Genomic DNA, 16851 nt, shown 5'->3' on the forward strand with positions numbered 1-16851 from the left:
GAGGTAGCGTGCACATTGTTCTGTACATAGTAGGAAATGCAGTTTGCCTACTAAAACAAGCTATGAAAAAGAGCCAGTGAGTATACGCAGTGATCTGTTTCCAGATTTAACAAATTTCAACATAAAAATTCATATTTTTAATTAAGAAATACAAAAACTCCTGAACCACTTGCCAAATTTAATGTTAAAAACCAAAGTGCTGATCCATAACAAAAAATCTAACTCATGAGTAGCTCTTACTAATGTGAGGAGCCAATGGAATGACTTATGTGGGTCCAGCTTTTGCCAGATCAGGCCCTACATTTATTTCTTTAAGTAGAAATGTGTGAAATAGCGTCATAACATGACAATTTGGAGAAAACAAATATTGATCTTTTTAATACAAAAGATGACCAAAACAACCCTTCCACATAACATACTATTTGAACATGTTTTGTTCTAACTACAACAAACCCCTCTCTCTCTCTCCTACCCTTGTATCTGGGCAAAAATCATATGTGCAAAAGTTTCATCTTTATGCAAATTAAATGGATCAATTATGGGACTCCTCAAAAATGGTGTTTATAGCGAAAATGCTGACAGACTCTTATTAAAGCTGCCAAGTGCCACTAGAATGAGGTGCCTTTAACCCCAGTGAATGCTGATGTAGAGGTTTAGTACTGTATGAATTTTATAAAGTTACCCAGGAGAGTTATTTTATTATTCATTGAGTCTTGTGTCTGGTGCAGTAATTGCATCTGGTGCAATTTTTCTTGCCTTACTTTGTGGTTATTTTTTATTCTGTCTAAAATGGGGAAAGGTTCTAAAACAGGAGAAAAGCTTGAGCTCATGTATTTAACCTATTCTGTGTCAAAAGGAAACTGGAGGTTGGTAATAGAAAATTCTTGATGTGGTATTTCTTTTCCCTCCCAGCATTACATGTAATGAAAACTACATTTATTCTGCATACAAAACATAACAAGAAGTTATGCATAGTAGTAGATATTAGTTTCCTACCAAATAAATTACTAATGATCTGCCAATTGTTTTAAAATGTTGACTGTCTTCTGTATACCACTTAATACAATAAACATCTACCTAAATCTTCAGTCACATCTTAACCTTACAATTAAATATCAGCTGAAGGTTTGAAGGAATTAAAATTCAGTTTCCATGGACTTAATTTTTTTTAATTTATTTTTTTGTTAATGTTTTCATGGGCTTTCTGCAGTCTCATAAATAGCAAAATATATATCTTGATGCAGCGGACCAGAATATACTGTTACTGATTTGTGTTTTGAAAGGTTTTCTACATGCTTATTTAAAAAAAAATATTGCAAAAGCAGTTAACATCCCCACTTATACAAAAATTATAGCATGCAATACTTAACACTCTTGATTGACATTCTGAATTAAAACTATTAATTTTTCAGTCGCCAAATAACCACATTGTTAGATTGCTTTCATTTTAAGCAGTTTACAGGATTCTACCCAAGTAATATGTTAGACAATAAGCAATTCGGTAGAGAACACATTTCAGATTAGGTAGGGTGCGGCTGCACTGAAGATGTGGCTTCACTATTGGCTCATTTTTTTCACTTAAAAATGAGAGCGTTTTTGAGTAATCCAAGGTAAATTTTCCCTTGATAGAGGGGAGACAACAGGATTTTCTTTTTAAAGTCCACCTCTGTCTCTGTGTGGTAATATATTAACAACTTTATACAATAACTGAAGCTCCCTCTCTGTGTCTTCACTTACAGGAAGAGCCATATGTGATGTTCAAGAAGTCTGACAAACCTCTGTATGGGAATGATCGATTTGAGGGATATTGCATTGACCTCCTCAGGGAGCTAGCTACCATCCTTGGATTTACCTATGAAATTAGGCTGGTGGAGGATGGCAAATTTGGAGCCCAGGATGATACCAGTGGACAATGGAATGGAATGGTTCGTGAACTAATTGATCATGTAAGTTCCTTTTTGGAAGCTTGTCTGCTATCTTACTGAAATTTAAGTGAGGGCAACATTTAACAAGGTCCTGCAGGTTACTGATTGCTTTTTTTACATGGATAGATTGTTATAATAGTGTATGTTAATGCTAATGGTATGCTGAGATTTTCTAGGCTAACAAGTCACCGTACTTAAAACAACAACAACAAAACAAAACAAAAAAAACCCCAAACCAAACCAAAAAAAAAAACCTTAAAGATGCTTTTTTCCAGTTTTTAAAATGTATCATTAAACATGAGCTATTTATTTTGCATCTCTGTTTTTGTCTTCCAAATGGAAAGAGCTTCATGCTTTCATGAATCATTTCCAAATCTAAATGTAGAATAGATAACATCCACAATGATTTCTTAGGAGCAATGTATTTCCCTTGTGAAAAGAAATATCATAATCACTAACTTAATCATTCAGGAGCAATCAGCCCTTCTTTTCTGGCAGGAGATTTGATACTGTGTCCCAGAGGAAACCCTATATAACCTTTAAAATATGCAGTATTATCTCCCATTAACATACACTGAGCAGATCCCTGTCTTTTCTCCTTAAAACATCTGCTGTAAAGTCCAGGCAGTAAGACAGAAATATCAATGCACACTGAAGCAGCAGGGTAATTCAATCTGAGTCAAAACAGATATCATTACTGGCAATTGTTTGTAATTGAATAAGTCAGGCATCCCTTTTCTCTGGCCTTTAAAACTTTCTCAGTTGATGGTGCCAATTGAATTTGGTCTCTTGGAAATGGAGTTTAGTCTGTTTGCAAATTATGCAATTGTCTCTAGCTTCTTTGTGTTTGTTGATTTTGGTAAATTGGTCAATGTCCAGACATCTGATCAAAGCCACTTGAAATAAACCAAATAAACCTGTGCATGAATTTGATTTAATACAACCAAAAGATAGGAAGATTATTCTGTAGCTCCAGTCACACCTTTTCAGGGGGACACTGGGAAAAATGCATGGGTCTTCTGAAGCAAGAACAGACAGTTTTTGACCGACTTGAACCTATCCTGCCTGCCTCTGTTTGCCCAAAAGGTTCACAAGACAGTGAGAACATATGCCAGGATATTCAGATTTACTATAAGTATTACTTTAACACCCTTCTCTTAAATTATATTGTAATCCTGTTTTGAAGAGAAGTACGTTAATGCAAAGTTTTTATCTTGTGCCTGCAGCATCCACACGGGGAGGAACAGTGCAGCACATCAGTGCGCACTGCTATACACACTCCCATAGTCCGAACTGCAGGGCAGTGTAGACATGTCCTAAGACATGTCTGAAGAAATTCTGGCACTGAAATGAAAAGTTTAGAGCTGGGGCTGCTCCAGTCACTCCCTTCAGATGATATATCACAAACTCAATAACTGTTTTTACCCATGCGGCCTCAAGCTCATTCACTGGTTGGATCAATATTCCCCCTTCCTCCATGGAAAATTTTGACTTTTTAATTTACAGAGCTTAAGGCCAGAAGGGACTACCAGATCATCCTGTATATACAGACCTCCTGTATATCGGGTAGGCCACCAGTTACCACCCAGAACCTGCACACTAAACCCAACAGTTGAAATTAGATCGAAGTATTACAGTCCACAGGAGACTAGATGATTATGTGCAACAGGCAGAGAATTGGAGGGACCGAGGTGCTCTGGTGCCCAAGAGCCCACAACGGCAGGGAAATGAGTAAGTGAGAAATACCCAGATAATCCTGGCATGTGCTGCACCCACATGCTGCAGAGGAAGATGAAAGCCTTTGCCAATCTGACCTGAGGGAACATTCCTTCGCAATCCCTCTTATGATGCTTAAGTTAGAGCCTGAACATGTGAATAAGAACTAGACAGCCAAGCACCTGAGAGAAAGAATGTTCGGTGCCACCTCAGAGCACTGGCCCTCCCTGTGCAGTGTCCCATCTCTAGCCGTGGCTATCCCTGAGGCTTCAAAAGAAGGGGAGAAAAAAATTAAAATCTTCCCAGAATATATTGGGTGAAAATAAAATCTGAGTGTGCAGGTAGCTGGCTAAAACCCTGAAGCATGAGCTTTTAGGAACATAAGACATGAACTAGAAATGAGCCTCCGGTGCTGAACCCTGCCCATTATCATCACTCAGTTTCCTCTCATTGGGGACGGTTTATTACAACATAGTCTAAAGAGTCCATAACAAAAGACCCCAAACATAGACAATTTATTACCCCCTTAAAATCACACAATATCTATTCCCTTGATGCCCCGCATATTACACTCTGGCATCTTCCACCATGCCTGTGCTCTTCGTCAGTCATCTCTTGCCTTTTAACAGAGCAGCAACCCCACCCCGTCCAGCTGGAGTGCAATCCAGCTCTTCCCAGCAGAGACACCCACAGCCTTTCTGCTGGGAGTTCAGCAGGGGAGCCACTAGTCCTTTCCAGCCCTCTTGCTCCAGCTCTTCAGCATGGAGGTAAACCCGTTTGTTGCATCAATCCTCTCCAGCTCTCAGCTTCACACTCCAGCTTAGAAGTCTGCAGGCAACTCCCTCTGGTGGTCCCTCACCTTCAGCTTTCTGCAGCCTTCTTGCTCTGGTTCTCTGGCTTGGGGAGGTCTAGCTGCTTCAGCCATACCCCAGAAACCATGTACAGCTTTTTTCAGGGACCTTCCACAGTCCCCCTGGTTTATGGCACCTCTCACCTGCCCTTTTCCTAACTGAGTCAGGCAGCTCTGATTCACCAGATATCTCTCCCTTCTAAGGCCTGGGTGCCCTCTTTGACACCCAGTTAGGAGGTAGATGATGAGTCACAGGTGCACTGGCTATGCTCCCTCATTAAGGACCGGTGTTACCCAGTGACAGGCACCCAAACTGCAACTCCCATGATGCACCACAACAGCATTCCTGAATCACTTTTGTTTTTAGTTTTTGGGTGATGTGGCTTTTTTTGTTGTTTCATTTAAAAGTATGTTTTTTTCCTGTAACAAGCAGTTATTTGTCGCAAAATAATTCATTTATTCAAAACCCCAATTTTCAGTCAAAAACCATTTTGATTGAACATTTTCAACCAGTCTAATTGCTTTCTCTATTTCTCTCTCAGCTTTTATGCCTATTCTTATCTTTCTATGTATGTTATTCTTTTCTCTATATTTAGCTGTATCCCTCTGTAGCTCTATTTTATATATCTATCTCTGTGAGTCTGTGTGTGTGTGTGTGTGTAATTAGTAAGCAAATATTTTAGATATGAGAAGTTCCCCAACTATTTAGTGTGGAGACATCAAGGTAGAAAATGATTATATATGATCATCTCCCTCTGCCACTTCAGCTTGAATCACTTTAGAGTCATCCTTTTTACTTAGTTCCTCCATCTGTGTTTACAGCAGCCTGTTATTTTTTGTTTGTAACCATCCAGTGACCTCCCATCCAGATTATTTGTTTAGAGTGACACTCATAATGTGCTGAGTGATTTCCAGACATTCTGAGAATCCCCTCGGCAAAGGCACCTCACAGGCTAGGGATAATTTGTAGCATATAGGCCGCAACTTCATTAAATAAACAAATATGTAAATAAATGAAGGAAACAAGTGAGCGTAATCTTTTCACTACAGAGTGGTTGAGGCTGTTTAACCTGAGCACGAGCCAATCTTTGTCTTGGCTGGTAGACTCTGAGATCAAAATGGCTATCCAGCAAGATGCACCATCCAGGCCAAGACACGCAGCTTGCACCAACCTATGCTCTACTCCAGTAGAAAGTGCTAGGGCTGGGAAAGATTCCAAACAGTCTCATTGGTGAGTCCTTTAGTCTCAGCTACATATGAATACCATAATTCTGGGAAATACACATCTATCATCCTAGCCCAAACACCCAAATAAATGTACCCTCCTGCAAAGACAGCATCCACCCAAACACTACAACATAATGCAGGGGATTGTGTGGAAACAAAAACATAATTCTAACTTGACTTGAACACAGAATAAAATAAATTTAACCAACATAGCACCACCCATAATACATACAGCAATTACACACCAGTAAAGATAAGGACCAACTGCTCGCCCTAGGTCCTGCGTGTGGGTAGGCATATGGGAGGGAAAACTTTGTTGCAGCTGGAGGTGTGTGTGAATGTCCTTTTTGTCCTCCCACAGCTCATCCGAAGGAGTAGATTTGTAGGAGTAATCAGGTTGCCTCTCTCCTGCCCTATAAGTAGGCTCTTTAGAAGAACAGGAGAGACCTTGAGCACAGCCTGAGCCCGAAACAGCTTGTGATTGGTCTGGAGGGACAAGTAGCTTCTGGCATCCATTCAGGGATTCACCCCAAGCAAAATGAGCCCAGGGAGCTGCAGTCCTATGAATCTGTGTGTGAGCACAGGGTGAGAGTGGGGGCTAAAGAGTGGGGATGACTGTGCAGAATTGAAGAGGGGCCAGTCCCTGCCTCCAAGTGCTCACAGTCATATACAGAAACAGAGGTGGGGGAAGGAGAAAACAGAGTGGTCTTTTTTATAGATTCATTGTAGGTAGCATGGCAGAACTGTCTTTAAGAGGGACTTAAATATGGACAGCATAGGGAAACGTTCTGTTATTCGTGTCCGGGATATGTTAGTTTTCACACAACTGCTGCAGAGGAGCTTCCTGTCACACTGGCCGTCTTTGACATTTTGCAGGTGATTAGTAGCATGTCTTATATTTTGTAATGGTCAATATGTTTCTCCTGAATGATGGTACCTTTAGCAGTCAGACTCATTACTATCTAACTATCAAAGTGGTCCAAGTTCCATCAGTATGCTACTTTCATACCCTCTTTATTTTTAAAACACCATTTGTAGCATTCATCAGTTTTTATGATATAGCTAATATCCAGCAAAGAACTGGGAATTGTCATAAATAAACACAATGAACAAGGTGTCCTGTTCGGACACTGAAGCAAACACTTGATTTTGTCTTACACAAAGTGGTTAAATAAACTGAGAAATAAACTGTTATTTCACTGAGGACATTGTGACTCTGGGTGTATGTTCTGAGTTGATCTCTAGTTGCCCTTTCTTAAACTCTCTGCTTAAAATATTCATTGCAACGCCAGGTAGGATAGGATGAAGCCAGCATTCGGAATGTTATCTTACACAGTGTGGCTACAACCTCATTCCCTTCTCTAAGTAATCCAATTCTTCTGAACATAAATTGTGATTAGAAATGGGCCATTGTCCAACGAGACTAAGAGAGATACTAGATGTGTCTTCTTTAACAGTATAGGAGGTGCATGTTAAGGTGAATGTTGTATACTTTGAGAGCTACTTTTTACTAGTAGATTTAGAGATTTTATAACTTGTTGATCATCTACGCTTGAGATCAATAAAGAAGGAAAATAACTATGCTGACAGGTCTGTGTTAATTGGTTTAACTGAGCTATGGGATGCCATTACAAAGGAGGTTGTGTATTCATTGTTCATGGATTTTTAAGATATACTCACTTCAGTATATCATTTATATGGAAAAGATACTTCCTAACTTAAAATAAAAGATAAATAGTACAATATAAGGCCCAAACTTCCAAACTTTGTTGCCTAACCCTAGGTATCTAAATGTATATGTAGGCACTTCATGTAAATATTTGGCCTGAGGTGCAAGCTCAGAGGTGTGCAGCAAAGGTATAAAAGCTTAGCACACCTGTGGAAATCATGTAACTTAATTAGATGTCTCAATATAGATTTAAGCTTATTAAAATCTGCGAGAGGGGAGCTCTCCTATTCATCTTGTGGACCTTTATAAAATGTGACATAGAGGACCACAGTGTACAAGATGTGCAGAGACTGGCAGGGGAAGTCCTTACCTTAGCCTGTGTGCATTTTCAGTTTGCTTTCTGGTTTTCCACTAAGCTATCTTCTCTCTTCTACCATGCGACACACTGGCTGTGCATGCACAGATGTGTGTCTGTAGTGTTTGGCCCACGTAGAGTAGGACAAAGGTTCCTAACCTGTAACCTTTGAATCTCATGGTGGTTCACAAAGAACTGGCAGGTTACAGGGTGGTGGACCTCCTTTGTTCTAGCAAATACATTATGCTGAAAGCTAAAAAAACATGAAATGATTCCTTCCCTAAGATTAATTCCCTGTGAAAGCTACAGCAGTTACTAAGGTAGCTTTCACAGGGAAGTAATCTTAGGGAAGGAATCATTTCATGTTTTTTTAGCTTTCAGTGTAAAGTATTTGCTAGAACAAAGGAGATCCACCACCCTGTGACCAGCATAATTGCAAATGGGATGGAGGTGGTCCATAAGACAGGCTCTCTCTATTATCAAAAAGAAAAGGAGTACTTATGGCACCTTAGAGACTAACAAATTTATTTGAGCACAAGCTTTCGTGAGCTACAGCTCACTTCATCGGATGAAAATTTATGCTCAAATAAATTAGTTAGTCTCTAAGGTGCCACAAGTACTCCTTTTTCTTTTTGCGAATACAGACTAACACGGCTGCTACTCTGAAATCTCTCTATTATGCGTTTTCCATTATGAAAAATGGACTTCTGCCTTGTACCTGAACAGTCTGATGCTTGCAGCTAGAGGAGTTAATCCTTTTGCACAAGTGTTAGATGTATATGATTTAAAGTCCGTTGAAGTCAGAGACAGTCTTTCCCTTGACTTAAATTGGTTTTGAATCAAGCTGTAAGTCTCGAAGATCTCCATTTCAAACTGTGCTGGTGATCTGTGGTGGGTTCGTTATATCTCCTTAGGTTGTGGGATAAATTGTATAGTATGATTATTAGAGAAATGGGATGTTTGTCTATCCTCTACTAATAGATATATGTGTGAATATAAATATATATACATATGCATATATATATGTGCCATGTGTATATATAATATGCTTATTATAGATGTCAGATATAGACACGCTCTGGCTAAATTATAGAGTGAAATCAATTATTTTACTTTACTTTTAATGAAACTCCTTTTTTGCAACTTCAAGATTACTTTAAAACAATCTTAGTAATAGGATTCTGAAAAAGTAAGGAAAATGACTGCAGTTTTATAGTTTCCAGCAGCTATGAGTTAGAGTGAGAAATCCACTGGGAACGAATTCACTATTATTATATTACATAAAAAGATGGTGTTTGTTTCTTGTCTGTCACTTTGTATGATTTCTCCACACAGTTCTTATGCAACACAAAGGTTGTGTATTACAAATTGTATTTAACAGTCGCAGAGCTTTTATGATTCCTAAATCACTCATAGAAATCCTTATTTATTAGTTTTCTCTAATTATTGAAGTTATTTATGTCCATTGATGACTTTCATATCATTATATAGAGGCTGGACAGACATTTTTTTTGCTGAATTTTTCAGCTCAGCAGATATTTAGATGTTTGCTTCTTTTGTTAAGAAGTGAGTTATCTACCTTTTCTTTGTCCTGTGTTTTCTTGCATTCATTCAATTTGATTGCATAGTTTGAACTTTTGTAAATTTTGCTACTAAAGATTTTTTAAAAATACTTATGGACAGATTGTGCCTTGTTTTTCACAGCTTCACAAGGAAGTGCTCACAGAGCCTTCTCCAACCCATTCTGTGCATGTGTAAGGCCAGTCACACCCTTTGTCTTTGCAATTTCAGTGTGCAAAGACTAGAGGTTGAGATTTGAAAATCAGTGTAAGAAGATTTAGCCACACATCTTGCATTAATGAAAAATTTCAGCCAGGGAGTCTTCTCACCAATACTGGGGCTAGATATTTTGTAGGGGACAATATAAGGATGGGGCCTTCGACTAGGGTTGCCCTCATCCAGGTTTTCCCAAGATCAGCCCTTTTTTGAGATTGTTGTTTTGGAAAATCTGTGAGGGTGCTCACTACAGAGCGCCAACTGACCCATTTTTTGTGCTCAAGATTATCCTGCATGTCCAAGTTCTTTGTGCCTCAGAGGTGGTAACCCTACATTGCGCCCCCTTCCCCTCTACATTAAATAGTACATGTTTCACCATAGAATTGAAGGATTGGAAGGGACCTTGAGATCTAGTCCAGTCCCCTACACTCGTGGCAAAATATCTAGGATACTAAGTATAATCTAAACCATGCTCAGGGGTAAAGGAGAAGAGAATAGTTTATCACTATTCTCTTTATAACAACCTATTGTGTACTTGAAGCTTCTTATTATGTCCCCCTTCAGTCTTCTCTTCTCCAAACTAAAGAAACCCAATTTTTTCAGTCTTTCCTCATAGGTCATGTTTTCTAGACCTTTAATAATTTTTGTTGCTCTTCTCTGGACTTGTTCACATCTTTTCTGAAATGTGGCACCCAGAAATGGACACAATACACCATCTCTACTAAAAAATCTACTGTTCTTCTCTTGACTTGTCTTTCTCCATCTAAACTCCCATCTCCAACATTTTTTTGGCTCTCTCACTGCCAGTTTCAGCTTAATATGACCAAAACATAGCTCCTTAACTTTCATCTATATTCTCCATTCCTCCATTTCCTACCTCTATGACAAACCCAACATTTCCCCATCACTCATATCCATGACATAGGCATAATCTTAGACATCTTCCTGTCTTCTTTGCCCTCTTTTTTCATGTATGGACTGTGTTCAAATCTTGCTACTTGTTCCACATTGCTAAAAATCAGGCTTTTTTGCCATTCCCTACTTATCTAGTCTTGTCTCTTATCACATTACATTGACTTTCAGTCTCGACAATTTGTCCATATCCTCCATAACCATACATGCTTTTTCCACATGGTGCACCTATCCTGAATTGATTCAAAAGATCACTGCTATAGTAGGTTGGATAATGAGCAGTTTTGTTGGTTTTGTGCCCTACTCCTCCTCCCATGGAAAATGTCAGTAAAAATCACTGACATTTTCAACAGAAACTTTCATCTTCTTATGGAAAAATTTAAAAAAACCCATAAAACCATAACAATTTTCAGGCAAAACATGAAAAAATTGTGGATTTTTTGTTTGTTTTTGGATGATTTTTTTAAAAAATTTGAGGAAAGTGGACATTTCCCATGATTTTTTTTTTAAACCTAATTTTCCAGCAAAGAAAAGTTTTCTCAGAAAAATTTCAACCAGCCTTAGTCATTAGAACTGATTGCAGGACAGACATTCTGTTTCACCACAACTTTTGAGGATTTGAAATTTGTTTTAATTCTGCATTAAAACAAAATCCAAGCCTTTCAAACATTTTCATAAGTTCTGATTATCTCTACTCGTCACTACCCTCTCCTCAGATAAACTCTCATAAACATTCATTTGTACCATGACGGCTGCAAGAAATTAGCCAGTAATGACACACACACTTTGACATGTATCGCTATTTATGTAAACAAAAAAATCCTTATATCACCATGCTTACACTCATTTTGTCTCAGGAACTGCATACTGTATTTGATATCAATTCTATCCTTCCTCTCTTAGCTCCTAAATCACAGCATATCTGAAATCAGGATATATGCTCTCCTGGGGAGGGACTGTCTCATCTACTGTAAAGTCTAACTCATTTTAGGCACTGTAAAATAATAGCCAAATCTATCTTTAGCACTTTGCTAGTCTTTAACAAAATGAAGTTCGGTCAAAGTTTCTGTCATTGGAACCTTATTTGCACCTATAAAATAAATGTGTTTGTTTAGAGAAATTCCTTTATTTGTGCAAACTGATATTTGTGTGATCAAAGTAGTATTTACTTTAATCAGTTACCTGATTACACACTTAGTGGCATCCATAAACACAGAGCAGTTCTATTGTTGCAATTTAGTAGGAAGTATCTTAAAATGTTGCCTTTAAAATCTAGTTTAAAAAAATCCTGCAGTCATGGAACACTGAATTTTGCAGTACTATGCAGAATGCAATTTAAAAAAAAACCTTTGCATTTTAAGGATTTTCTTTCCTATTAATGTATACATTGCAGAAAACGCTTATGCAGAACAACATGGCCACTGGTAGAACAAAGATAAATAAATAAATGTGTTTGTTTAGAGAAATTCCTTTATTTGTGCAAACTGATATTTGTGTGATCAAAGTAGTATTTACTTTAATCAGTTACCTGATTACACACTTAGTGGCATCCATAAACACAGAGCAGTTCTATTGTTGCAATTTAGTAGGAAGTATCTTAAAATGTTGCCTTTAAAATCTAGTTTAAAAAAATCCTGCAGTCATGGAACACTGAATTTTGCAGTACTATGCAGAATGCAATTTAAAAAAAAACCTTTGCATTTTAAGGATTTTCTTTCCTATTAATGTATACATTGCAGAAAATGCTTATGCAGAACAACATGGCCACTGGTAGAACAAAGATAAAAACTGATCCTGTAGTTATTAAAATCAATTTTCTATTAAATCCAACAAATGATTGTTAATATAAAACAAGAAAAATTAGAAGCAATTTTTTTAAAAAAGTAGCTGTGCAAAGTGGATAAAATAGAATGTAATTGATATAAGTAATATTTTTCTGTAGCATAGATATTCACCCAGTTTGCCTCAGATTTTCAGAATCCTGTTTAAGCGGATTCCATGTCAAGGGAATATGTTCCTGTGGCACTTGACCATCACCCTAAAACAAGAATATATCTACTTTTATGTGATTAACCTCCCTGCATACCCAAATATTTATTGAGAAAACTCAACTCTATGGAGTTAGGACAGTGTTTGCGACTCTTGTGATATTTTTGCACGTGATGTGATTTTGGCAGGGAGCCCGTCTGGTAATGACACGAGAAGGTTCATTCCTGCGTGGGGGAAATCCCCTCTGGCACACCTGCCCCACTTGCCAGCCTCCTGGAGGTAGAGCAGCCAATCACAGCTGCTGCAGGAAACAGGCCGTGCTCTTTTCCCCCTCACTTCAGCAACCCAACGTGATTCTCACAGAAGGGGAGAGGGAAGGAAGGAGCAGAAAGAGCCCAGCAGTTTAGTGCAGCTCTGCTCCATGCTTCCCCTTTTCCCACTGGTGAATAATGGGAGGGTTCTTCTGCTCCTCCCTCCGTCTTTGCTGTACTGGCCTGAGAGGAAGCTGCTTCCCCCAGCCTGAAAGAGGGAGAAGGGGAAACTGTTTCAATCTCCCTATGCCTTGGAGAGGTGAGTGAAGAACCCCGTGAGGAGCAGAGCTGGGATTGGGGTGGCTGAAGTGATATGGGGGTGGGAGGAGACTGGAGAGGGCAAAATAAATAATGGGGGGGGCAGATGTGGGGCAATGGGACAGGCAAAATTGATTCGGGATGGGAAATCAGATGTAGGGCCAGAACTGATGCAGGGACTGGGGGGGTGGGATTGATTTGGAAGTTGAGGTAGCAGAATGAATTGCTGGGCTGGATTCAGGCAGAGAGCTCCTGCAGTGGGGGCCAAAATCACGTTTCCCAATACATTTGGGAGAATGAACAATAGTAATTCTCTCTCACTCTCTCTCTCACAGACACACTGGGGATAGGCTGGGGCAGTTAAAAACACAAACTAATCATTTTTAAAAAAACATATCTTGATTTGGGGGATCTGACTCATGGTTTGTTTGGTTTTTTACCTGTGGGGTTGGCAATACCTATAATGTCAATCATGGCTCATACTTCAAAAGTGAGGTTAGCTATGTACAGCTTCTAATTGTAGAAAGCAAACTGTGCTTTAACCTTACAATACAAGGGCAACTGCCAGTTGCCCCTTATGCAGTTGTGAAAGGTTATTTCTGCAATGAGCCACTTTTGCACTCACTATTTTCACTGGAACAATGAACGCGGTAATAATTACAAATATGCCTCAGAAGGAACAAAAAAATTTCATCTGAACCCTGTACTTACATGCAGATATATTTTAGAAACAGAGTTTGGTGTCTTTCATCTAGACTCAGTGCAGCAAAGTCATCGCAGGTGTAATTGTGTTGACTTAATTGGTCTTATTCCAGGGAGGAAGGTTTTTTGTATGTATGAGGTGTATGTTCTTCAAATGAACTTGTTTATTATTTTTATGGTCTAGTGAGTACTGTGTTGCTTAGAACTGAGAGGAAAACATTGCAGTGCATGTTTTTCCCATGCTGGTCAATACTAAGACTGGTTTCAGAGTAACAGCCGTGTTAGTCTGTATTCGCAAAAAGTAAAGGAGTACTTGTGGCACCTTAGAGACTAACCAATTTATTTGAGCATAAGCTTTTGTGAGCTACAGCTCACTTCATCGGATGCATACTGTGGAAAGTATAGAAGATCTTTTTATACACACAAAGCATGAAAAAATGGGTGTTTACCACTACAAAAGGTTTTCTCTCCCCTCACCCCACTCTCCTGCTGGTAATAGCTTATCTAAAGTGATCACTCTCCTTACAATGTGTATGATAATCAAGTTGGGCCATTTCCAGCACAAACTCTCCTTACAATGTGTATGATAATCAAGTTGGGCCATTTCCAGCACAAATCCAGGTTGTGCTGGAAATGGCCCAACTTGATTATCATACACATTGTAAGGAGAGTGATCACTTTAGATAAGCTATTACCAGCAGGAGAGTGGGGTGGGGGGAGAGAAAACCTTTTGTAGTGGTAAACACCCATTTTTCATGCTTTGTGTGTATAAAAAGATCTTCTATACTTTCCACAGTATGCATCCGATGAAGTGAGCTGTAGCTCACAAAAGCTTATGCTCAAATAAATTGGTTAGTCTCTAAGGTGCCACAAGTACTCCTTTTCTTTTTGCGAATACTAAGACTGACTCACTTTTAATTTCCAACTGTTTCCCCGTTACATTTAATTTGCTATATACACCAACCAGTTATTCAGTCATTCCGAATCCTGTTATATTTCACTTGCTACCATCTTCATTCAGTGCTTATCACAATTTCTTGCTATCAGTTAAGTATTCAGTTCCTCTCTCTTTCTCATTAAAGGATAATAAGAGACATCTGAGCACTGACCCTTACTGTCCCAGCTGGACCTAGCTTCTCTCACACTTGGTTTTTCCTTTTCCTAACTATTTCTTTTCTTTATTCGTCTCTATATCCTATGTATGATATCTTTACATCTCTTAATATAGTCAGGTGCCTAACATAGGAAACTGTACTTTGGGGAGAAAAAAAAAGCCTGCCTCAGAATCCTTATAAATAAAAAAATGTAAAAAATAGAGTAGATTGCAGCACACATGTTCCCAGTATCATTCTTATCTTTAAATTCCCCAGATAGTCCGAGATTGTTTAAGAAAAGCTTCTCTTGCTAAAACTCTGTATTGTTCATTCAATTAGACGTAATTATGCATAAACTATATTCTTTAAGTGGCTTCACAGGATAGGGTCAATTGTGTTCGAGACTATGAATGATTAAACTATTCAATCTTTTTGTTTCCTAGATCAGCCTTATCTCATTTTTTGCTTTCCACTTTAGGTGGAGGGAGTCAGTAGGTAATCAAATCATAAGCTTTCCCTGACATGTTTGATCACAATTACCACTACAAAACATAATTTCTATTCAGTTTCACCATGTAAACAGCCAGAGTAGACCTATTTGTTTAAGGAAAATTACTGGAACGATATAAACACTCAAGTATTATGTTATACCTGCTAATTTCTTTGGTAGCCAGACATTTTGCTGTAGCTATAGTCATTTTTTTAAAAAATGACCAGTATAATGTAAAATTCAGAGGACTAAAAGTCTTAACACAACTGCTGTAGAAATCGAGTACAGTCACTTTAGCTTTTCACATTTTACAGGCATTGGGTGTTAGTGCAGTACTAACTGAATACTCAAAATGTGTGAAAAATTATGGACTGTGCAAAGTAATTTAATTGAAATGAAAATTGTAATGGAAACCTAATATTGTGGAGTCTGCAATTTCCACAATATTGTGAATGAAGCAGGGCCTTATACGTAATATATTTTACTTTGAGGAGTCTAAACAATATACAAAATCTGGACTTGATTTGCTGAGTGACTGGATCTGAAGGTTATTTAAAATTGAGACTTAATCCAGTATAAAATTGGATTGGATCTACACTGTTACATGATCAAAATTTCAACCATGCTAGAGGACAATGCCACGTTTATCACAGTAATGTATTTCAATGCATTTGGAAGATGATATTTCCAAGGATGACAGTCAAGTAGCCACATATTATGTAGGCAAGTTGTGGTTGCCACTTTTACTTCTAATTCCTCTAGACATGGAGGCCTGATAAAATACCCACACATTTCTATTATGAATTTTATTTTTTTTTTTTATTCTTTGACATTTTAGCTTCTATTTTAACTACTCCTTTGCATTGGTAGTACTAGAAATGCACAGTAGGAGCTCTCTTCACTTGTAGGCATGCTTTCTCTATATTTTCAATATTGCATTTTGTCTGTTTCAGTATTTCTTTTATTTTCTCACCCTTGTTTGCAATTGTTTGCAAGCATCATACGGTTCTTGTTTTTAATCCAGCTTCTTCCTGATTTATCTGTTTAGCCATTTGAAGGCCATCTGTTCAAACTGCATTTTTATTTCTTGGTATACATTTATTTACCCTGTAGATTAAGCACTCCTGTTTTGTGCCTGAACCATTTCTCTTTACTTAAAGTAATTTCCATTAATCATCATCCTCAATTGTTTAAGCTTCTTTGGCATCTCTCCAGCAGTAGCCTTTTGGAAGACCTAGCCACTGATCCATACTATTTAATATATAATAATAATATGTCCATTTGATCAAGTTTTTCTAATTATCCTCTCGGTCATTTTTCTAAATCTGACAGAGGCACGTACACTTCCGTAACTGTTAGTATCGATGATAAATTTTCTATTTGTGTTTACTGCCTCAAATATTCCCAATTATTATTACGTTAGCATGCTTTTTTCATCCCATTGATGTAGCATTCTGTTTCTGTGTGAATTCTGTCTTGGTGGGTCCATAGGATAATTTATTATGATAATTTGTAATATGCCAGAAAAAGATCACTGTGCATTTTATACTTTTCAGTCTAATTGGTAATTCACAAAG

General features: G+C 38.1%; 1 protein-coding gene across 6 annotated transcripts in view; it reads left to right on the forward strand.

Annotated features, from left to right (window-relative positions):
* GRIK2 (glutamate ionotropic receptor kainate type subunit 2) overlaps positions 1–16851 on the forward strand; it is a 611480-nt gene that overhangs the window by 361546 nt on the left and 233083 nt on the right. For all 6 annotated transcript variants that reach the window (XM_073336875.1, XM_073336874.1, XM_073336872.1 and 3 more), the window contains one exon: positions 1740–1946. In XM_073336875.1, the coding sequence (XP_073192976.1) occupies positions 1740–1946 (207 nt within the window). The remainder of the gene's footprint in view (positions 1–1739; positions 1947–16851) is intronic.

The sequence above is a fragment of the Lepidochelys kempii genome, chromosome 3 (assembly GCF_965140265.1).
Source record: "Lepidochelys kempii isolate rLepKem1 chromosome 3, rLepKem1.hap2, whole genome shotgun sequence".
Classification (NCBI taxonomy): Eukaryota; Metazoa; Chordata; order Testudines; family Cheloniidae; genus Lepidochelys; species Lepidochelys kempii.